The sequence below is a fragment of the Perognathus longimembris genome, chromosome 8 (genome assembly GCF_023159225.1).
Source record: "Perognathus longimembris pacificus isolate PPM17 chromosome 8, ASM2315922v1, whole genome shotgun sequence".
NCBI lineage: Eukaryota > Metazoa > Chordata > Mammalia > Rodentia > Heteromyidae > Perognathus > Perognathus longimembris.
Window position 1 is genome coordinate 58951037 of NC_063168.1, and position 25189 is coordinate 58976225.

Genomic DNA, 25189 nt, shown 5'->3' on the forward strand with positions numbered 1-25189 from the left:
GAGATTTTTATCTCCAATTAACCACCAAAAAATCTGGAAGTAGAGACATGCTCAAATGGAACAGCACTAGCCTTGAGCAAAAAAAGTTAAGTGACGGTGCCCAGGCCCTGAGTTCAAGCCTTAGTACTGGCAAGAAGAAGAAGAAAGAAGAGGAGGAAGAGGAGGAAGAGGAGGAGGAGGAAGAGGAGGAAGAGGAGGAAAAGTAAGAGGAGGAATTGGTGGAGAAGGAAAAGGAGAAGGAGAGGAAAAAGAGAGGGGGAAGGGAGGAAAGTGGGGAACGGGGGGAACCCTGAGAGGTTAAGTGACACTCTGAAAGTCACTAGAATATCCTTTGTGGATCTAGAGCTCAGTGTTCACTGGATACATATTTCTACTCATCTCTAGCTTGCCATCCATTTGTTTTACAGATGAACAACATTATATATGAAGAGTAACTGGCTCAGTCTGGATCCAAACCAAATTCTCTCTATTTCTGGTTCAGTGTTCTATTCTTTATATCATATTATCCTTTTTTTCTCATAGCCCTAAGGCTAAGCAGAGCGGATGAAGTAAGAGGTGGTAGAATGAATTACATTTTGGCACATCCTCTCTTAATGCTGCCTCTAGCTGTGAGAACCTACCACAGGCAAAGTCCTTCAGCTTGCTCCAATAACGGAGCATGAGTAAGGAGGGAAAAGAGAAGCTGAGTGTCTATCTTGTGTGCCCTGTAAGGGGGGGCACATGGAATACTTGGGACCCAAGGGTAATTTCTCCCAGAGATATCCACAAGAAGATGATAAATTTCCTGGAGTATGGGCTCGTCCTGTGTGCTTTGCTGTGTGTCCTTGCCTGTCACTTCTGGTCCACTGTCATCACTTTGGCCTCATCTGCTGCTGTGGCGGCTGAGGGGTGGCTTATGGGATGGTGAAACTTCAGTTCACTTTGACTCTGTCTCTTCTCAGTCAGGCAGGGAAGGCCATGACTAGGATTTCTTCTGGACACTTTCGGTTATAGAGACAATAATATTTTACCACCACTGCTTATGGCAAATGTGAGTAGTATATGTCTAGGATAGTCTGAGAAAAGGAACACAATAGCTATGTATATATGACCATATAGAATGATGCTAGTGGAAATGAACTCCTAAGATATGGAAACAAGAGGGTTTTCTTTGTTGTTGTTGTTTTTAAGGTACCGTGTGAAATTATTTGTTTTTTTCTTTCATTTTTTTCCCCTATGGTTGATCCGTATTGTCACTGTATTTGGTTTTGGTACCATGGGTATTGTATATATGTTTATCTGAATTAGGGAGGGGAAGGGGAACAACAACATGGTGAGATAGAGGACAAAGGATGAACCAATGCAACAGCAATACTCACAAGACAATATGTTGGAAATGAATTTTACAACTTGGGGTAGAGACTGGGGGGAGGGAAAGTGGAAGAAAAACAAAGGAAGGAGTAACACTGTTTGATAAGAAATGTACTTATTACCTTACATAGGTAACTGTAACACCTCTGTACATCACCTTGACAATAAAATTAAATTTAAAAAATAAAATGCAAAAAAAAAAAACCACAGAAAAAGAAGTAGATATCATCCTGGGAAGATGAGAAAACTGAGGACCATAGATAGAGGTTAATTTTTTTGCCTGGATTTGTGCAGTGAGTAAACGTCAGAGGCAAACACTGGTTGAGATCTAAGTGGTTGGTCAGGCAAGCTCTGTTCAGTAGCCCTGAGACCCTCTTCTGCTACTCAATGTCCTCCTGCTTAACTATTTTTTTTTAATCCAGGAAGTCCATGTTTTCATTACTTAGTATGGAGCCTGGCTACCTGTGGGATGAACAGTTGTCCTCCTCTGGGGCAGAATGCAAATTGTTAATGAGATGGCTGATGGCCATTCTTCTGGACGGACCGGGTTGCATTTGGGAAGCAGTTTGTTCCACTGACTGTTGGCTATCCTTCCAGGTCTGGAGTGCAGCTTTGACTTCCCCTGTGAGCTGGAATACTCTCCTCCACTGCACAGTCCTGGCAACCAGAGCTGGTCGTGGCGCCGTGTGCCCTCTGAGGAGGCCTCCAGCATGGACTTGCTTGATGGGCCTGAGGCAGAACGCTCCAAGGAGATGCCCAGAGGTAAGGCTTTAGGCTACTGGAAAGTGCCCTGGATGGGTCAGGACCAGGTTGGAATGACTATTTTATTCAAAATGATGCTTTCCCTACCCTGCTCTGTCAGGTCTCTCCTTGAAATCTACTTCTGTTTTTCTTTTATCAGTCCTAAGACTTGAATTCAGGCTCTGGGTGCTGTCCCTGAGCTCTTTTGCTCAATGCTAGTACTCCAGCACTTTGAGCCACAGCACCACTTCTGGTTTTCTGGTGGTTGATTGGAGATAAGTCTCATGGACTTTCCTGCCCAGGCTGGCTTTGAACTGTGATCCTCTCATCTCAGCCTTCTGAGTAGCTAGGAGTGAGCTACTGGCATCCAGCAAAACTTACTTTCAATATGTGTTTCTCTATCACTTCTTGGGGCCATGCAATGAAGGGGAGAGTTTCAATCCAATTTCAATATCAGCCCAATCTTTTACTATTTTGCCAAATAACAGAAATAAGGTTTTTCTATCTCACTTCCATGCAGATTTTCCAAGGTAAGGTAGTTGCTGATTGATTTATCCAATTGGAATGGGCTTGCCAGGAAACATAAATGGCACTCAATTGAATTTGAATTTTAGATGAACAGCAAATGATTTCTATTTTTTAGTGTGAGCATGTCACATGCAACAGTTAGGGCACACTTATATTAGAAACTATTCTAATTGTACTGAAAATTTCAAATATGATTGGGTGGCCTGCATTTTTATTGGCAATCTTAATTCAGAAGGTACTGTAGAACTGGGTTAAATATTTGTTTCAAAGCCATTCATGAATATTCAAGCTACATGCTTATTTTGCATGGTGTTTCCAGTGGTTCTGAGCTGTTTGTGAACATCCCCTTCTGAGTTTTCAGCACCAGAACAGGCTAGACTCTGTATAAGTAGTGATACTTGTTACATATTTATAACTTTTAGAGAAAGATATGGAAGCATTAAGCCTCAATCCAGCCTTCAGGTCTCTCTAAGCCAAACCTCAGGGAGCTCAACTCCTTGAACTCAGAAAACCCGACTGACCCCAAACTGACAGCAGGAGTTTCTAGTCTTTATAAAGAAGTTATAACTGAAATGGTAATGGGCTTACTGGACATTCATTCTGAGCAGGACTTTTAATTTTCAAGGCGCTCCGTCCCCTCCCCCCAAGCTATCTTGTTGAATTTGAGATTTGTCTGGGAAGAAAGAGCGATAAGGGAGCTAGGACTAAGACAAAAAGAGTGACTGACCTGAGATCCCAGTGCCTGTGGCTATGGATCCAGCCATAGCTGCCTGCCAGGACATGCTGGAGGGGTGGGCACATTCCACCATGGCACGGTTCTTTCTCTGGAGTCACGCCAATGGCCAGAGCTGCTCAGCGGCCATCTTCTGGAGGGTGTCTTGGGCGCACACAATTGGAGAGTTTCCCAGAGGAGCTAATAGAGGTGGCACAGGAATAACGAACGCTCTCAGACTGAGGACCCATCAGCCCTGAAGTATAAGGCACTCTCTCTGCTGAGCCTTCCTCTAGCAGACGTCTTCTGCTTTTAGGACTCTCTTGAGATTGCCTAATGCCGATTTAGAGTTTAAGCTGTTTTCTTAGATACCAGTGTAGTGTGTGTGTGTGTGTGTGTGTGTGTGTGTGTGAGAGAGAGAGAGAGAGAGAGAGAGAGAGAGAGAGAGAGAAAGAGAGAGAGAGAAAGACTCTTAACCCAAGAACACATCAGACTCTTCCAATGAAGTCACCAGAAGTTCTGCCTGGCTTCCAGCTGGAGCCTAGGAATAGGTATATTTTACATGTTGATCTCTCATGTACACATGAATTAAATATGCAATTGATCTAATACCTATCTTCTTAACACCAAGGGTTAAAATGCAAATGCTGCCAATCCCTTGGCAGCCACCTGCTGTCACCCAGGCCCTCAGAGGTACCCATGGTCATTTTGAAATGTGTTCTTTTTTTTTTTTTTTTGGTCGGTTGAGGGGCTTGAACTCAGCCTGGGCTCTGTCCCTGAGCTCTTCAGCTTGAGGCTAGTGCTATACCACTTGAGCCACAGTGCCACTTCCTGCTTATTTTGATGCACATAGGTGTGCTACCCTATTTTGGCACCATATTGAATCTAGTCTCTGAAAATATCAAAAATTCTCTCTTCCACTGGCGTTGGACATTTGGGATGCTCAAGATTTGTTGTTGTTGTTGTTGTTGTTAATCACCAAAAGCACTGTCTGTTGTGATTATGAATACGCTTTTGGAAGTCTGCTGGCACACCTCTGCCAGAATTCCTGTAGGACATTTAACTAAGAATGAAATAACCATTTGAGACGTGTGGTACAGCCCGTGCCCAGGTAATGCCAACTTATTTCCAAAGTACTTGCACCTACCTGTATTCTCCCATTTGTGACAATATCAGCACTTCTCACATAATGACCTCAGGTCCTCTCCAACATTTAGTGTTGTCAGGCTGTCATTTTTGTCCATCTGGTGGATGAAATACAGCAGTACATTACCACTTCTTTTCCTGTGGGGTTATTTGTGTGTTTTTTTTTTTTAATGTTAAGTTTCTCAGGTGATTCTGAGGCTGCTAAAACTGTAGACAACGGCTACCTTCCAGATTTCCCCTTATTCATCCACCCTTAGCAATATCTAGATTGCAGCACTTGACATCTGGAAACATGTACTTGGGCTCATTGCAAAATAAAAAAATACTATAATCTAGAATGTGGTCTTAATTTTAGTTGAATGAGATCAAGAGGGCCGGCACCAGGTATGGTGTTTCAGGTCTTTAATCACAGCTATCCAGGAGGTAAAAGTAGAAGGGTTGTGGTTCAAGGCCAGACTGGGAAAAAGCTATACCCTGTTTCACAAAGCAAGCTCAGTAGAGTGGTGTACCCTTATCATCCTAGCTACTTGGGAAGTGAAGTGAGAGGACTACCATCCAAGGCTGGGTGAGTCAAAAGTATAAGACCTTAATGAAAGAAATAATGGGTTTGGTAGTGTGGCTCAAGGAGTAACACTTGCCTAGCAGAAAAGCCCCAAGGTCCTGAGTTCAAATCCCAATACTGCCAATGAAAGAGTGATGAATGACACATGAGTTCCATAGCCTTTGTCAAGTAGAGAAATTTATGTTTGAAAGTTGGCACTTCTTAAATTTTTTAAACAGTGCTGATAAATTGTGCACTGCCGCTCTCTCCTCCTTCCCCCTTGTGACCTCTGGCGCCTGCGTATTACACCGAGTGCTGCGGGAAAGCGGAGCAAGAGCAGAAGAGGGAAGGGAAGGGAAAAGAAATGCTCATCTCTCTGTGTTCCCTAGTGTGGAAGCATCCATGTCTTTGTGTTTTTATGAAGCTTGTTCTTAAGACTCAGGCCAGGCACTGAATGCAAAAATTCTCCCATTAGATGAGGCAGTCAAGAGTGGAATACCCAATGTTTAAGTCCACGGTGCCCACATCCATCTCCCTGAAAAGCTACTGCTCATCCTGTGTGATAGTGTCAGTGTCCCCAAGGATGCTGCAGTGATGAGAAAAGCCACGGCAAAAGCCACTAAGGGCACGCTGCTTAGCATGCCCATATGCTTTAGTGAGCAATCACACCCCGACATAACACAGGAGAGTTGTTCCAGAAACTTATGTTTATTTATTTTTCTTTTTTGCCAGTCCTGAGGCTTGAACTCAGGGCCTGAGCACTGTCCCTGGCTTCTTTTTGTGCAAGGCCAGCACTCTACCTCTTGAGCCACAGCGCCACTTCCGGCTTTTTCTGCTTATGTGGTACTGAAGAATGGAACCCAGGACTTCATGCATGCTAGGCAAGCACTCTACCACTCAGCCACATTCCCAGCCCCTTCTGTTTATTTTTTATGAGACCCCAGAAGGCATCTCTGTTCAAATAGCACTAACCAGTCACAGAATCAATGACCAAGCCATCCCCAGGATCCCCCACCATGACAGTAACATGCTCAGGACATCCAGCCCTGGGTTTCTCATCAGTCCAGTTCGTCAGTACTTAGTCAGGGTTGTTCTTCGTGAACCAGGCCTGTCAGCCTGCTCTGCTCTCTTCAAGGAGAGAAAACAGAATGCCAAATCGGCACAGGGACAACCGAAGGCCCGATGTTCCACCTCTAACTCTCTCATCTTTATGGCCTCTATCTCTCTGTCATAGCCAGGAAGTGCACTTGCAGTGGAGACAGAGGAAGGCTAGGATATCCTTCAGGGTAGTCCAGTCACTGGTTTGTCTTTTTTTAACTGGATATTTATTGGTATGGATGATATTTAGACTGTATTGCAATATTTCTTGTCAGGCAATAAAGAAGGGCCAGGAACAAGGCAGAAAGATAATACCAATCATAGATAATGAACTGTAAGAGTATAAATTTTGAATGATTTTAATTTATGGCCCCTGTGACTGGGAATAATAAGGGACATACAATTCAGAGCAGCAAGATAATAAAAAGTGATCATTTTGATGGAACACAATATGATAAATTAATAAAATCTTGAGGAATCATCAGGTTGAGGCACTCTTGTGACTTTTAAAGAAGTGCCAGGGGCATATTTGAGGTCTACTACTTCCTGTGTTTTTGAATTTAGTCAGGGGAGCACATTTCTTTTTCCTCTTCCAGTAGGTAAGATTTTGACATCTAGCACAAACTCTCACTTAAACATGGAAAATGCATTGCCTCTTCCTCCTGAAAGCGCCCTCCCCAAAGCTTCCATCCTCTAATAAGAAGAGTGGGTTTAGACTCAGTGGAGAGAAACATTACAGTCACTCCATCTCAACTCAACTCCCTTTCAGGGCTCTGATTCTCAAGTTTTTGTGTCTCGTTTTGTTTTAGGTAGAGGGCTTAGATGGTGCACAGTTATTAGGATTCTTCTTGTCATCAAGACAAAAAGAAGTTAAATTTTCAAAAGCCCACAGATGCTTCTATAAATCTAGAAGCCCAACTCTAAACTGGAGTGGGACAATACTAAAATAGGGTTACAAAGCCTTTTCATTCACTCCTGGTATATGCTTGTGTTTTAGTCTCTTATAACTGCTGCAAGCAATTTATAAGAACTGGGTGACATTAAAACCAAACAAACCAGAAATAGCTTCTCTTCAAATTCTAGAAGTCAATAATCTGAAATCAAGGTGTTGTTAGGCTTCAGAAGGTACTTGTAGAAGCTGTGAGGAAGCCTTCATTCTGTATACCTTTTAGCTTCTCCTGGTTGCCAGAAGTCCTTGGTGTTCCTTGAATGGTCCATGCACTATTCCAGTCTCTACCACCACCATTTCATGACCTTCTCCTATGTTTGTCTCAAAACTGTCTCATAATGGGTTATGTGTCACTGGAGTTAGGGTCCTCTACAAACCCAGCATGATTTCATCCCAGGATCCTTAATTCATCTCATTACCTTTACAGGTAATACAAGTTAGGATTTAAATATAACCTTGGGGGCCACTCCTCAACTTATAGCCCTTTGATTTTCTTTCCTTTGTATGGTGTTGGCATGAGGATCCTATGGGTTTCTCCTTTTACCTGTGGCCTGAGTTCTCTGACACTCAACAAGCTCAGTGAGGCAGGCTCAGAGGAGCCCAGGTTAATATCAATATTTCTTATCGTTCTGTCATTCCATTTCACAACCTCAAGGAATTGAAGCATATTCTCTAGAGTACTGAACACTTCTTCAGTAGGCTTCATCCCAGGAGTAGCAGGAGTTTGGGCTGCCTTTTCAGATCTAAGTGTTCCTTTGATGGAGAAGTTCTATGAGGATATAGCTCTGTTTAATTAGCTACTGAAGCTGCTCTGGGTAGTTGTGCTGGCTCTGAATCTTGTTCTCTACGTTTTCACTCATTAGGATACTGATAGACAACTAGAGTGATGGATGAACGATTGCCTCGCACTTCCTCCTCCTCCATCCAATGAAGGTCAAGATTAGCCACCCATTTCTCCCTTCAGGCTTCATTTGCTGACTGACTGAGAACTCATCAATTAGCCTTTCTAGTCAATGGTTCCTAAGTAGGAATGGATTTGCAACTCTCTATGGAGATCCAGTTCTATAGATGGGGAAGAGGAGGAGATGTCTGCAGGGTGGAGGGCAGGCTGTCAGGAGGTTGGAGATGGGGATAGACAGTGGAGCAGTGAGCTTCATGCACTAGCCTTGTCCTTTCCTCACTTTGTGAAATGTGCCAATACAGGCTCCAAGTGCACCATTTACAACCCCCAGGGCTAGTGGTCATCCTTGAGGCCACCTGGTTGACAAGAGTCAATAATTGCACACTTTACTTTGCCTATATAAACAACCTTTATGAAAGACCTCAGGTTTTAGAAGGATATTGAAATTAGGAGAGCAGTTAGAAGAGATGAGCCAACTAGAATAGAAGAAAATATAGGATATACAGTGACTCTCTCTCTCTCTCTCTCTCTCTCTCTCTCACACACACACACACACACACACACACACACACACACACACACACACACACACACACACTGTGTACCCCACAGGCCAGGACTGAAGAAAGTTTCTTTCTTATCACTTGCTTCAAACATGGAACCAAACTTACCAAGAAAGCACAGACTGGCTCCTTCCAGCTAGCTCCCTTCCTTGTTTCTCTCTTTGCTTATGATCAAGTTCTTCCTACCTTAAATCAGTGGTCTTCAAGTTTTACTTCCCTCCAGTAAAATGTTTTTGAATAGGTACTGTGTATATGCATCAATGATAGGTATATGTAACTGTATTAACAAAACTTTATTTCCTAATTTTTTGTAGCAGCACTGAGGTTTTGAACTCAGGGCCTTCCTAGGCAAGTGCTCTCTCATTGAGCCATGTCCCCAGCCCTTTTGTGCTTTAGTTATTTTTCAGATAAGGCCTTGTGCTTCTGCCTTATCTGGCCTTGGACTGAAATCCCCTCTCTGTGCCTCCCACATGGCTATCTTTCTTGCTGTTTAAGATGAAAAGAAATATAATTATGGTGACACTTTGGAGACTACTGCAGGACTTTTGTCCTCTATAGATGGAATCAAATTTCCTGGCTCACTAAAGCATCCCACTTTGGCCCAAGGGTAACGGATATCTCTGTCCCTTCTCTAATATTCTAAAGCATGTTTCTCTGTGCCCACTCACTTCCCATAATCTAGGCTGTGCTGGTCAGGGGCTCTTCCCCAAGAACACCTCACAGACAAGTCTCTCAAGTTTCATGGACCTTTAGTCTCTGTCTTTTACTCTGTCTTTTTTTCAGCATCCACATGGTTTAGGGAGGAAAGAAATAGCCTGTGGGCTGAATGCACTCACCATAATAACTGTCTAAAGTAAAAAGATATCTTTCTCTAAGGAAATTCTTGCTTTCATTTCAACCAACGTAACTAAGGCACAGGGTAGCAAGTAAGTATTTCCTACTGGAAATCTAAAATCTGTGTGGATATTATTATTTATGGTGATGAAAAACTAGAGATGATTTACATTTCCAACCCTCAGGAATTGGTTAAAGCAATTATGGTATAACTAAAATATGTTGTTATCACATTTATACTATATAACAGTATTTAATAATATATAAACATGTACAAGGCCTATTTTAGGCTTAAAAACCAAGTTAAACAGAGCATATAAAGGAAGCTCTCTCACAAAATTATATATATATATATATATACACATAAGGCAAAAAGCCTATAAAGAATACAGTAATATCATAACAATTCTAATAATGACTAAGTTACTGGTGATTTTCATTTCTTCTGTATGCTGTTGGTCTGTTCCAAATTTGAACCTATGAACACATGAATTATTACTTATTTTATTATTTATTTATTGTATTATCTTTAGGTCCTTGTACAAAGGAGTTGCCATTTAACAAAGCACTTTCTGAATACAATGCATCTTGATCATATATGCATTACTTTTATAATAAGATAAAACACTTTTTAATGCAAGGGGTCAATACTGAATAAGACTTTGGGGTGAAAATGATAAGTATTTCATGCCCGAACAATCCCAAATACTAGTGATACTGGCTGGAATAGTCAGATGATATAGATAAAAGTATAGATATACAGATATATCAACAGGCTGGTTGTTTTCTTTCCTTGCCTCTGTAGCATACGAAGCACTGGCAGGTAGAATCGGCTAATAAATTCAGCTTCCCTACCCTCTACTTGGCTTGTCTTTGAAGAAACAAGGAAAGTATAGGTTCAGGAATCTACCTAGAAACTAAGTGCTGCTTTAAGCAGCTGTGTCATGATATATGCTACACCATTCCAATCCTTCCCCTGCACAGGTACCAGAAGGGCTCCAGGCAGCCATCATTTTCATTTGAGCATGACTCCTCATCAAACTGAGGTCACTGGGTGTATGCACAGGCTTTTCCCTGCCCCTCTCCTGAAATGCACCACGAAAGGTCATGCATTTTCCTGGTTCTATTGGTAGAAATGTGTCCCTTATTTCCTGAGCAATGAGGTCCTGGGGGCTTAGATCGTGATGCTTGAGTAATCATCAACAAGCTGATTTGTGAGTCATCCTAATGGGATCCTGGCACCAATCTCACAGCTGGAGCTGGGGCTCCAAAGGGGAATGTCTTCAAAAGCTGGCATTCTTGCCTTAGGAGTGAAGAGTTCTGGTGAACATTCACTTGCCCCTTTACAGGACTAGTCCCTCTCATGCTGTTGTCTCTTTGCCTTCTAAAGGGAGCATCTTTGTGGAAGAGGAAGAATTAAAGATGTCTAGTGAACACTGTATCCATTCTTAAGTGACCTATACAGCCCTGCCTAGAGGTCAATGGGGAGACAGACATATGGCGTAAGGAAAGAAGGATAGGAGCTGTGGAGGAAACAAGCCTGGGGGTGGTAAGATATCTCTCCCTAGCTGGTTAGATTTCTGGTCCTCAGAGATTTTTATTACCTGACCATGATTTGTCTTGGGCAAGCCTAACTCCCATCTTCTATAAGGGCAGGAAATGCCTTCTTGACCTTTACATTCCAATGAAGGACCCAAGATACGTGAAGGTGAAGTTCCTGTTGGGAGGAAAAGTGATTTGTGACTAGGAGTAGAGCTTATAGGGTGCTATGTTAGAAGCTACACTTGGGAAACTGACTGAGCCTTGAAAAGAGCTGACTTAGTTACCTTAGAAGGTGTCCATGAAGATACTGCTTAACCAGTCTCCCTGCCCTTTCCACTGTGAACAGAATAAACCTCTCTAAGGACTAGAAGCAGAGCAGAATTATCTCTCAGTAGCAGATAGGGAGGCCAGGAATAAGTAGATGAATCAAAATAAGAAAGACCCGAAGCATCTGAAGGAAGGGGCTTGAAGAAGGCATATGCTCAATATGGTGTGGCAGGGGAAAGGATTCCATTTAACCATGCAAACAGGATGAAGAAAGTGATGACAGTTGCCACGGGCTAGGGTTGAAGGAGACAGTGAAACCAGTCCCTCAGGATTTGAGGAGAGCTGCTGACTGGCTCAGACCAGCTACAAACTACCAAATGCCTTTCTATCCACAGTCATGTTAAAGTCTTATAGCACAGCAAGATCTATTGATATCCCTAACCTAATAGACTGATAAACTGAGAACAAATAAAAAGCTTCAAAGGAAGAAACTGGGTCTCACATCCACTGCAACATTCAGAGATCCTAGTTCAGGTTCAGTATAAAACAAGCAATAACTAAATATTCCTCTGTCTCTCTTTTTACTGCATCAGTACTTTGGCTTCCACTCAGGCCCTGAGTGCTGTCCCTTAGCTGTTTTGTTCAAGGCTGACATTCTACCACTTGAATCACATCTCCACTTATGGCTTTTTAGTGGTTAATTGTAGATAAGTTTTTGGTTTGTTTTTTTCTGCCTGGGATCCTCAGATCTCAGCCTTTTAAGTAGCTAGGATTACAGGCATGAACCACCAGAGCCTGGAAAAATTAAATAATTCTTGGCTTAAAAGTGGAAACCGAGATGAAGCCAGTGGCTCAAATCTTCAGAAGTGGTATACAGAAAAGGTTGTTTTTGAGAGGTCAAACTTGCAGCCTTTATTGGAATGCCAGTGGTCTGCAGATGAACTTCTGTCACAAAGACCTGCAGCCCAACGAATACACTTAACACTGTTAGAAAACAGAGCCATGAGAACCAGAGGGGAAAGAAAGAACAGAAATGCAATGCTGACAAATCAGATGAGCTCCAATTGGGAGCTGAAGTGGGTCGCCATGTTGACTAGGAGGAGTACCAGGAGACATGGCAACACAGAGGCAGGAGTCATGGTGTATCTGTACCTGTGCCTGAGCTGGTCCTAGCCTGAATAGAGTCAGGTCAGGGGCAGGGTCACAGGGGGTTTGAGAGTACATGACCTAAGACTGGCAGGTCCAGTAGCCTATTGTCCAAGTCCCTGCCCCTGCCTCTAGGAATTCAGGCATGTCCATCACCTGGGAGGTGGGACTTTTCTGCAAGGGTTTTTTTTGTTGTTGTTGTTATTTGTTTAGGTAGTGGTGGTTATATATATATATATATATACATATGTATATGTATATGTATATATGTATATATGTATATATATATATATATATTTTTTTTTAGAAGTTCTGGGATCGAATCCAAGGACTTATGCATACCAAGGAAGTTTTCTACTGCTGAGCTCCAGCCTCATTCCTTGAGCTGCAGCTTGGGGCTGCCAAATATCACCTTCTTCCTATTCAGTTCTGCCTAAAACACAGTCAGCTTCTGGTCCATTCCTACAGAAGACTTGCCCACACATTAAGTGCATTTGTTGAGTATCCTCTTTTTTCCTAATTGATTTTCTGACAGTATATTCAGGGCAATGCCTTCATGTAAGCCATGCTAGAATGCCTCTCTCTGTTCTGACACAACCAAATTAGGGTTCACAAACAGCCAGGTCCACAAAGGAGTTTGGGGAAATCCCTTGTCACCTGTGGCTCTCGTGAGAGGGCCACCTTAAGCAGCCACAGCACAAAGGTGACCATCCAGTTCCCAAGGGATACTGTCAGGTGGGAAAGTGGAATCAAGTCAGAGCAACCAGCAAGGATAGGCACTGTCTCTCATTGTCTTTTTAGAAATGGAAGTTCTGTGAGGCAGGAGGACCAGCCTCTGTTCCATAACTGGTGAATTTTGTGGGTGGGAGCAGATAATCTATAAAAGCATATAGAGCTGTCTTCTTTATTTCTCTACTTCCACTTATTACAAAGCCTTTAGCAGTGTTATCTGGAGTTTTTTAGCCTCACTGATTTCTAGATATCAAACAGTTCAGATAAGACACATCCTAAAGAAATATGGGCTCTGTTTAAGAAAACCCATGAACCAGTCGGAATTTATGCCTGACGAGATGTGAAGGAAAGCCAGGACCTTGCAGGAAAGAATAAAGTAAAACTCTCCTAGATGGGAATAACTAGAGTAGAGCGATAACCTTTACTCATTCAAGATGGAGGAAGTTGGTTAGATATAAGTTAGAGAGAGATCTGAGGGTCATTTTGGCACTCTTTCCTGAGTTATTACACAATCAGTCAAAATAATGCACAAGACATCAAACTATAAGCACAGTAATAGAAAGGGAGGATAAGATGGCTGACCTGGTAAGTCATTCCAGCCTTTGCGGTCTAAAGCAAGGGCTCTTTCTCTGTGCTGGCACCAGAATCTTGATCCTACAACAAAGAAGGCTTATTTGGTCTAGGTATCCAGGTATCATGTAATCAAGAGTGTTTAAAAAATTCAGGATGCAATAGACATGACAAAGAATTTTCTAGGAATGAGCCTACTTAACAGGGTTGCACATTCACAAATGGAATTGCACTGTGCTTCAAATTATACACAGAGGTTCTCATCTCTGTGACCACATCTTCCCACTAGGAGATTGCTGAGAATCTTTAACAGGGATGGCTAAGGTAATCTTTTGAGTTCTTCTTATCTATAGCATTATAATCTATATTGATTCTTTCTGCTTCTTGCTTTAGGATTCTTAGCACTGGCTGGTAGTCATGCTTAATCAGAATACATTTGTTGGATATCAATTCCTTCCTAATTGATTTCATGGGAGCTGTTATTATTTAGAAATATGCTAGATGCTAGTATCACTTATTAATGGAATAAGTTTATATGTGATATGGAAGCTTTCCATGTCTCTGCTCTTTTTTTTTTTTACACCTACCTGCCCTTGTGTTCTTTTTAACAACTTCCTTCTCTCTGTGTGGTCAGCATTCTCCAAATCTGGAGATGATACAAGAGGTATTTGAAACATTCTTCTGGGAATAAGGAGTTGTTCCAAGGCATCTAAGTTGAGAAGGATCTTATGGTTGTGTAGCACCATTACGCTGCAGTAGACAGACAGTAAATTCACCTCTATAACAACATCACATCAACACAATACAACACATAATGTAACATAATATGCATAACGTAACACAACCCAGTATTACTTGGGTTACACAAAGTATTATGAAATATTCTTACTTATGATAAAGTACTTCTTCCCTAGGAATATTTTCTTCATTTGTTAACATGGTATACTTATAGCCTAAAAATTTATATTTTATAACAGAGCACACAAAGAGTCCAAGTTGAGAAAGCTCAGTGTGGTCATTGATATCCCTCAATACTTTGGTACTTAGTGCAAATTATGCCCTATTTGTAACCTTTAAGTAGAAATTAGGTAAAGAATACTGACAGCTAAAAGGAGAACAGCCATCCTAGTAATACTTTTAGAATGAGGATCTTAGAGAAGGTGCGATTCTCATGGGAATGTGGCGAGAGGATGGGTCTAGACATCACTCATTGTGCCATAGTCCTCACATAAACATTTCATGCCTCTCTGCTTTTTTGTTTTCTCTTGCTTTATCCTGCCTTTTCAATCGCTGCCTGAGCATGAGACTGATAACGTGTGGCTGATGTATCACATAAAGGACTTAGATTATCCCAGGAAAGTAGTGGAAGATTTGAAGAGAGGGAAGGCAATGAGAACCAATTCCAAGAGTCTAGGCTACAAGTACTTCTGTGTGAATTAGAAAAGGCGTCCTTCTCTAGCTGAAGAAATTTTGTAAGGATGGGTGTTGCTTAGTGTTAGAACTCATATCTTAATATATGTCCTTTGTTCTCCTTCCTTTCTTTTCAAACATCTAAAGTATTCTCCCATTTCCAGCTTTGGAGGCAAAACAGGCAAGATAATCAGAATTGACCAGCATACAGTCCAAGTGGGGTTTACCCAACCAGTAATGACAAATTCAGACACCGATTGGCCTTTTGTGTGATATAGATATAAGAATAAATTGAAGAGACATTGCTTGCTATATCTCTACACTACTTGCCTAAATTAATAAGAGAGTCAAGCCGATCTCAGAGGCTTAATTCTTATGAGAATAAAGAAATAATTAAAATAAAAATCTCATGCATTAGAAAAATATATTTTGAAAGATAAGCTGAATCAACTGAGTTCTGTGTTGCTGGGGTAAAACACAAGATTGGAGTCTCAATGCCTTTCAGTAGAGAAGCAGGTGTCCAGATGGAATGAAACAAAACTCCTAAAGGAGTTCTATGTTCTCAGAGGGATTTAGGACCTGGGTTTCTACAGGAAACCTAATTAGCAATGTTCTTCATAATGCTTCCAACAAGCAGCACCTTGGTTTTTAATTCATGCTCCAAAAAAAGTATGAATAAATTCACTGAGATAATTTATCATGGAAAGGTAAAAGAAAACGCTAAAACAAAAATAAGAGGAGAAGTGACTAAAGGACATAAAGTTAATCGTGAGCATTTGTGTGACTGTATTGGGCCAGTTCTAAGTAAAGAACTAAGCCAGAATGGAGAAAGAGGAAGGAGGTGCGAAGAGAAAGAAGGCAACATGAACAAATGCTCAGGGATACAGTGAACATATAAGGCATCTTTCTGCCAAGTAGAAAAGAACAGAAAACAAGCTTGCCATCCCTAGGTGGATGAATTAGGAAAGATGGGGCTCAGTGCTAAACCCCATGTCTTGATGAGCAGACCATGAGCTGAATTTCAGGCCCACTCTGTCTTCACTCAGCACATTTGTGTAGGATACAAACCACCCAACACCATTTATATTTCTCGAGGACTACTTCATGTCACATACTCACCACACATTGTCTTCTTATAGTCTCACCCAATCCTAGGGAGGAGTTTCAGGACCATGATATCCATATTTGAGACATCGCGACAAGATTCCAAGAAATAAAGTAAGGTAGGACTGCCAGCTATAACCAAACCCACAGTCAAAAAAAATTTTTTTGGAATGGCCAAAGGGATGGGCATAAAAAGTACATGTTCAACAGTGTCACAGGGGGCAGGGGGAAGCAATAGTCCCAAAAGTGGGTATGAGAGGGAAAATAGAGTAGGAAATGCTGTATTTGTCTCAGGTTCTGGTCATGGGTGGGACAGGCATGGTGAACGTTGTATATATTCCCAAGGGAGATGAGACATAGCTCAAGCTGACCTCAACCTTTGATTCAATTCTAAGGCTCTGTGCATATTCGGAGAAGAGGGGAAAGACTCAGCAGGCTAAGCAGCAAATGCATCTCCTTGCCCACATACAGATATATTTCTATATTACAGAAGTCTTACTGAGTCAAGGGGTATAAGCATATCCTCTAGCCTTGTATTTGTAGACCACTGAGCCTCACAGAGGGAAGCCAAAAGAAGCCAGACTTACAAGTTTAAAAAAGGAAAGAAAAAAAAACCAAGCACATCAAAAAACAATCAACAAAGATACAACAGCAGCCCTACATTGCAGAAAAGACAGCTCTCATAGGATATAGCTCAGCCAAGGTATTAAGCAAAAATCCTAAATTTACAGCAGGATAACAAAATAATATAGCACTGACAAGACAAACCTAAAACAAATATCTTCATGTGAAAAAATCAGAATCTAGAGTTACTAAAGTATGTTATTTAGAACATTCAGTTTTTATCTCAATTAGTGTAAGTTTTGCCAGAAAGGAAACCCACCACATGGTTCAGGCAGAAAGGAGTTTATTGAGGGAAAAGCAAACTGCCAGCCCACACAAGATGCAGTCATGGGAATACAGAGGGGAAGGAAGAAGGGAAAGAGAGAGAAAAGAGCAAGAGAGAGTAAGAGAGAAAAGGAAAGAGAGCAGAGACTGTGTTGAGCTGGATTATATAGGAAAAGGTGGGAGATATGGCCAGGTGGATTGGATGTGACCTCAGAGAAGGAGGAGGTAACTGCCTCCAGGTATGCCAGTTACCTAGGTAACACAGGTACTGGATGCAGACTTAAACAGGTGTGGGGCATCTACATGGAGCCCTCCCAGGGGTGGACCTTACAATTAGGATACACACAAAGGTTCTTGATGAAAATACATCAGAATTTGACTCAGAATGTTCTTAGATAGTGAATGTAGAAAACAAAAGTTTAAAAGCAGACGTTATAAATCTATTTAAGGCACAACAATGAAAAATGTAGAGGGAATTACAAAAACAGTGATTCATAACCAAAACAACGAGAACTTAACTGAATAGATAAATACTTTTATGGTGATAGTAGAGTTTAAACTAAGTAGAGTTTAAGCTAATTAGGCATTTTTTATGTAGTTAGATTTGAATAGGGTCTTATGCTATTTGTTCAGGGCTGCCCTTGGACTACTATACCCTTTAAGTAGGTGGGACTGGGGTCATACCCACCAGCCTACCCAGCCCAGATAAATATCTTTTTAAAGAGAATAAAATCGAAGATATTGTGTTAGAAAGTATAGTAACTGAAATGAAAGATAATCAGTAAGAAGGCAAAAGCTGGGTGTCTATAGCTCAATGCTCACTATTCAGTAGGCTAAGACCTGAAATACCATGTTTCAAAACCAGCCTTGGCAGGAAAGTCCATGAGATCCCATCTCCAATTAACCAGAAAAAATGGCAGACTAGTAGCATGGCTCAAGTGGTAGAATGCCAACTACGAGCAAGAAAGCTGAGTGAGATTGAGAGGCCCTGAGTTAAAGCCATAAGACCAGAACCAAAAAGAAAAGAAAAGAGAGAGAAAAATCCTTCATTTATATCAATAGATTTTAGAGGAAAGTGCCTAGACAATTCAGTGGGGGAGAAAGATAGACTTAAGAAAAGAAATAGTGTTGAAAGTCAGGTGCTGGTGACTCAGGCCTGTAATCCTTGCTACTGAGGAGGCTGAGTTCTGACCAGTTTGACACCAGCCTGGACAGGAAAGTGTGTGATATTCTTAATCCAAATTAAACACCGAAGAGCCAGAAGTAGTTCAAAAAAGTTCAAATTAACCACCAAAAACCCAGTGGTTCAAGTAGTAGAGGACAAGCCTTGAGCAAACAAAGCTCAGGGACAGCACCCAGGCCCTGAATTTAATTTAAACAGTAGGACCAACACCAACAAACAAAGAGAGAGAGAGAGAGAGAGAGAAAGAGAGAGAGAGAGAGAGAGAGAGAGAGAGAGAAATAAAAGGAAAAGAAAGTTGGATACACACACAATTAGACTCTTATCTCACACTGTACATAAAACATTAAATAGATCATAGATCTACATGTAAGAATTAATTCTATGAAATTTCTAAGGAAAAAAAATATTTGTGACCTTGAGTTGGACAAAGTTATTAGCTATAATACTAGAAGCAGAATCATTACACGAATTAATAAATTACACTTCATCAAAATTCAAAATTTTCATGCCTCAAAAGACATCATTAAGAAAATGAAAAGATAAACTACAATATGGAAGAAAGTATCAGCAGATCATATATCATATGAAAAAATTGTATGCAGGCTATGTAAATAACTCTTATAATTCAATAATAAAGCTAAAAACTCAATTAAAAAATGAGATTCATACCACTTACCTCAAAAGGATTTAATGAGAATTAAACAAGATAATATACTAAAGCTTGCTTTAGCACAGTGTTTTTCATACAGTAAGTACTTAATAAATGGCAGTGAAAGTTATGCTCAGAAGTGCCATTAATATTTTGTAAATAAAAAAACAGCTTCAGAGAAGGTAAAATCAGCCAAAGCTGAAGCACTAGCTGGGCTGTTAGGAGGATTTAGAGAGAGAATTGCCCAAGTGGAACTCACTGGATCAATGATGAATTCTTCACTGGACCATCCCACCTTCAAAGTGATAAGGTCCAGGGATTCCCCTAGTGCTCCTGGCTCAGTAGTTCTGCTGATAGGCAGTACTATGGGAAGAAGAAAAGAGGGAAACATCCAACCTTACTGGGCAACTTGCTCCATCTCACAATTCTCACTCTCCTTTGGTTTCTACTAATTATTTAAACACCATCATAATTTGTTATCCGTGTTATTTGAAGTAAAGAAAAGTGGAAAGTGTTTGAAATATCTAGTAACAAATGACAGGACAAATTAAGTAGGATTTACAATGACATATATAATTACAAAAGTATCACATACTGGCAAAAAATTTAGATAGATAATTTTATGCTGACCTGAAAAGATATCAGCATAGATAGGCAAGTGAAAATGTAGAATATAAAACAATAAGCAAGCCAGGTGCCACTAGCTCATGCCTGCAATTCTAGCCACTCAGGAGACTGAAACATGAGGATTGCAGTTTGAAGCCAGCCAGTGCAGTAAAGTCTGTGAGACTCTTATCTCCAATTAACCACCAGAGAGCCAAAGTGGAGCAGTGGCTCAAAGTGGTAGAGCTCTAGTCTTGAGCAAAATATCTCAGCCTTGAGAGCCCAAGCCCTGAGTTCAAGCCCTGTATGACAGACCAAAACAGAAACAAAAAACAATGTGCATATTATGGCCTCATCATTGATTTAAGTTTAGAAAATATTCTGGGAGTTTATATTTCAAAATATTTGTCAATAGGTTCTGGAGAGTAGAATTTTGGTTGATGTGCCAAAAAGCAAATATACTCTTACATTGTTATAATTTTTTACATGTATTTCTTAGTAACTAAAAAGGTATATGTGTGTGTGTGTGTACATATATACATATATAATATTTTAAAGGATTTTTATTTAAAATTTTCCATTTACACCCCATGAAAATAGGATAAAGTAACCTATTAAGGTCACAAAACTAGTAAATGACTCATGTGTCTAGGATTTGAATCCAGACCTTTGCCTTTTCCACCAAATCATCTATTTTCTACCACAGATCAGGGATGAAAAATCAGGAAGTCACTCTAGGTCATACAGTCTTAATCACTGACACAATTATTGAAAGAGGTCTCAGAATCTCCTGTTTGGAAGCATTAAATACTAGGAAGTGGTTGGGAAAGGTTTAGAAAGATTTAGGCCAAGGCCTAAAGAAAAAGTGGAGGCAACCAGTAAGTAAGTGGTAGCTTACCTCTGTAATCGTAGTTTGTCAGGAGGCTAAGATCTGAGGATTGTGGTTTAAACTAGCCTGGATATAAGAGTCTATCTCCAATTAACTAAAAATAAATACATCTAGACTGAGCTGTGGTTCAAGTGGTAGAATCCCAACCAGGCATGAATGAAAAAGGTGAATGAGAGCATGAGCCCTTGAGTTCAAGCCCTGGTACTAGCACAAAAACAAAAATACAAGTAAAAACAGAGACATTGATCAGACACGTGACTCCTGAATGCCCCTTTCTTAGTCTTATGCAATTCAGCAGAATAAGGAAATACCATTTTGTTGATAATTTCAAATTAGGTAGCACATTTTCAAAGCAGCAGGAAAAAAAAAAAAAGGATCCTAGAAACGACCATCTAGTAATTCAATCCCTGCTAATATAGTGGAACAAATATTAAGAGGAAAAAAATACTATCTAGGATAATGGAATTATGAGCAATAAGCATTATGGGTTTTAAAAGAACAAATCATGCCAGACAAAGTTGATTGCTTTTTTGATTAGTAGACTAAGGGAATAGAGTAGATGTAATATATCTTGATTTTAGCAAAAGGTTTGATAGTGTCTCATGAAATTTTACTCAGGAAATTAATTGAAAATGGCCTAGAGATGAGCACTGTTGCATGAACTTCAGCTTAGTGGCAGGCCAGCAGAAAGGAGGGAAGAGAAGCCATGCGTCAGAGTGAAGAGATGAGGGCACAGGGAGCTACAGGTCAGGGGTTGGTTCTATTTAATTATTTCATTACTTCTCAGGAAGAAAAGGAGGCTGCTGCTACGTGAGTGAAATTCAGAGCATATCTTATCTGTGTGCTTTAATGAAAAAAAGAATCCTTTGAAAGCTAGCAAGTCTGCAGAATTTCCAATCCCAGGAGTAGCTTCATTCTGGATCGTGGAAGAAGCCTTGTTGATATAGGCAAGGCCAAATAGGTTCAGAATTCAGTTCAACTTTAATTCTGAGTGATGAAATAGGGCTAATAGCTGTAGTCAAAAACCCTATTCTTGTCATCATGTCTTTATCCTAAATGAGCTCCTCTCTTAACCCCAATACCTAGGAGCCCTATAAACACATCAGACCCCAGTATTTAATGCTTTGATCAACTATCTATTACCTATTATGTATCAGGTGCATGGTTTATTCACATAAAAGACATCTTAGATACATAATATAAGACATAAAAGATAGTTCATGGTTTAGAATAGGTAACAGACATGTGAATGTGTCATTGATCATTGCAATCAATAATTGTCTATGGAAAAGCAAAGGAATCATGTGAGATAAGGAAAAGAAAACTGGGAGAATCAAGAATTTCAGAGGCTTCAACAAGGAGATGATATTTGACTAAGAGCTTGAAAGAATGGGTAGATGTGTTTTTTTTTTTTTTGTATAGGCTATAAGGATGGAAGGAGAAATCTAGCCAGAGAGTGGAGACTAGTGGTCAACCTTGAATGAGTTCTTTTACTAGCTCTATAAATATACAGACTAAATATACAGACTATAACAGTAATCCTATTAGCTGTATGTGTGAGAAGAATAAGAGAAAGACTAAGAGAAGGTTGTCTAGCGCACAGCACAATGGTGAGTGTAGGTAAAGGCTCAATAGCTGGAAAGCCACTGTGTTACTAGTGTTGGTGGGTAGAGACACAGGAGGTAGAAACACAGGAAGATGTAGGTAAGGTAGGGATGTGGAGAGACATGAGGAGAGATAGATAGCTTTACAGCCAGTTTGTGTAGAAGAATCCTAAGTCATATAAAGGAATCTAGACTTCATTGGGCCAACAGGAAGAACACATTGTTGGGCTTATAAACAGAAATAACTTGGTCTGATCTTCTTTTTTTCAAGATCATGCTGACAGTGATCTTGAATATGAGGAAGGAATGGAAAAAGAAGGCTCAGTGACAGATGAAGACCCAAGTTCACTCCCAAGTAGAATTTGGTACTAAAAGAAGGCTATGAGATTTAATTCTGTTTTGGTAGCAGAAGGAAAGGGAGTCAACATTAATTGTATACTTTGGAGAAGTAGATAGATGTTATTATCTGAGAAGTGGAGTCCAGCAGCAGGAAAAGCAGAATGAGAGGTTAAGTTTCTGTTTTATAATCCCCTACAGTTTCTGAAGAAGAGGAGGGCAATTGTGCCTCTGCATTGTAGAATATCCTTCTCATCATTGTTCCTTATGTGCATTGAGATGGTCTCTTAGTAGGATTCACCTATGGATTTTTCCTGGCTCTCAGAGACATTGAAAGAAGAAATTATGACATAGAAGGAGAAACATTTTAGAAAGTTTTACCTGGGGAAGAATTGGGAAGCAATACCAATCAGGAAGCAATAAAGGAAGAACCAAGTAATGAAGAGGTTTCCTAGAGATAGGAAACTTCCTGTTTTGTTTCAACACAACAAAGAACGATTTTCAAAGTCCTTCTAGGGTGGGCCCAGCCTGTGAGCCCAATGCTTATTTTTCTACTTGACATACACTACAGAAAAGCATATAAATATGGCAAGCTTACACATAATGGATTGTGGAATAGACCTATTCGCTAGGATTTTCCTGTCCTGCTTATAAGGAACAAAGTGTAAACTTTCATTGCCTCTGGAGTCCAAAGTTAGATTCTGTCTGTGTTTCCTTTGAAATCTTGAACAAAAGAGAATGAAAACTCAGTGGAGTTACCACCTGACTCATTGCCTGTTGTGAGAACATACTCACTGTCTTCAATCTATAACAACTGTGAGTCACCCCAAAATACAATCCAGTGCTCTTCAAATGATTCTCATGAGGTTAAACTCAATAGAGGAAAAATTATTCCAGAATCTCACAAATGACTGTCATTGTTCATATCCTTTCTTGAGTAAAAATTGGTACAAGAATGTGGGAGAGGAAAAGAATGAGGCTGATAGGGAGGAGAAAAAAGAAGGAGAAAAGGAGAGAGAAAGAGCAATCACTTTTGGACCATGGATTTTCTTTTAGTCTCTTTCCTTAAAGCTTTGACTGATTACATTTAGTTTGACTCACCTGAAGTGATTAATAGAAATATGGCTTCATGAAAGAATTTTGTGTCAGTGTAATCAAGATATTTTTGCTTAAAATTTTTCCATGTCTCCAAGACATAATCACCAGGTCATTTTGGAATCACATTTTATGGTTGCTTGAGAAGATGAATATTATGAGTTCCAATGGGGAAATTAGGCTCACAGTTTAGTCTGCTCTGATTTATGAATTGCCCTTTAAGGAATGTGATGGTAGATGAACAAAGGGAAATTGATGTTGTTCTGATAGTATGCACAGTGGCGGGAGTATTAGTCTAACAGGAAAAGTTAGCTCTGAGGTTAGTGTGCCACCCAAGTGCCAATTTCTTGTCAGTCATCCAGGAGCTCTGCCTACCTTACACTCCTCTTGGCTTAAGGGATCTGAGAATTGCTTCAAAAAGCTTGTATATTCTTCAGAAAGATAAGGTGCAAGTATGCAGGAAAGAAAGATTGAGAACAGTGGGCATACACATTCCTTTAGGGAAGAAGCCATTTTTATTAGGAAAAAGAATACCTTTCTATGAATGAAAGTATTTGAGGGAAGATGATGGAGCTGGTGTTGTGGATGTCTGTATTTCTACATGAAAAGGAGAAGACATTTTCAGAAAGAACAGAATGGAGAGAACTCTTTGACCGTGTAGGCATCTTCGATAGTTGCATTCAGGATGGATGGTTGTAAGCATAGGACTTGGTATACCTAATGCTCTTTGGGGGATTATTTGTATTCTTTGGTTGTAAACTTCTTCTCTATATTTACTGTTTTCTCTTCCCTTTACCAGTAACAGTAAACACTCAAAAGTAATGTTTTTGGTGCAACTCAACAGAAGGATCAAGTTACACTTATAGACAAGCTTGATATGAAACCCACCTGCAGTTGGCATAGACAAAGCAATTTGCAAAATTAAACTGGAAATGGTACTTTGGTAATGACTACGTGGGGATTTTGGAAATTTTGATGTGGATTTTAGAATTCCACAGATATAGAACTGGAGGTTTAAACTCAATTTGTCTAGACTTCAAAGGACAGAGAGGCGGGCCCTAGTCCACTTTTAGGTTACATTTTTATTGAAAAGATACAGAGAAAAAACAGTATGGGGTTGGAGGTGTAGCTCAAGTAGTAGAGTGACAAGCCAGCCAAGTGAGTGATGGGCTCTGAGTTTAAATCCCGATACAAGAGAAAAAACACAGTACAATAGCTGCCTAATTTGGCAGAGTTAAGCAGGTAAGGTTATTTTAAAAATTATCTTTAAGTAATTGTGCAAAAGGGCTTCAATTGAACAAATCAGCTTTAATCTGTGTAAGGTACTGAGAGGTCTACCGTATAGGATGTGAGAATAAAATAATTAAGTCCCTAGCAAGGCCATAGAATAGCACCTTTAAGACCTAAACCATCATGGTTCTTTTTTTTTCATGTAGCCTTACAGCATTACCGTAAACTATTCTTATCCCAATCACAGGAGTGGAAACATTTATTTATTCATTCAATGAAAATGCAACGAACCAGTGTGATGGATCCTGGGGATATGACAATCACAAGATTAGCACAAAATTACACTACCTCGCTCCTCTCATCCTCTGGCTTATTAACCAGCCATTAACTAAGCAGAAAGGAAGCAGTGGAGTTAGCTTGCTGCACTGTGGATGTGACGCTCCCTACAGCTATAGGACTTTGCTGTGGTACTTCTCAGAATCTTGGCTTTGTCCTCTATTAAGCAAGAATTATAACACCTCATTGCATAATGGAATGAAATTGAAATGAATATATTTTTTCTTGAACAATATTTAATA

At 40.2% G+C, this 25189-nt stretch overlaps 1 protein-coding gene across 1 annotated transcript in view; it reads left to right on the plus strand.

Moving 5' to 3' along the window:
* The window catches only part of Alk (ALK receptor tyrosine kinase), a 797050-nt gene that overhangs the window by 319274 nt on the left and 452587 nt on the right, over positions 1 to 25189 (plus strand). Inside the window, exon 3 of the mRNA XM_048353195.1 lies at positions 1948 to 2112. Within this exon, the coding sequence (XP_048209152.1) occupies positions 1948 to 2112 (165 nt within the window). The remainder of the gene's footprint in view (positions 1 to 1947; positions 2113 to 25189) is intronic.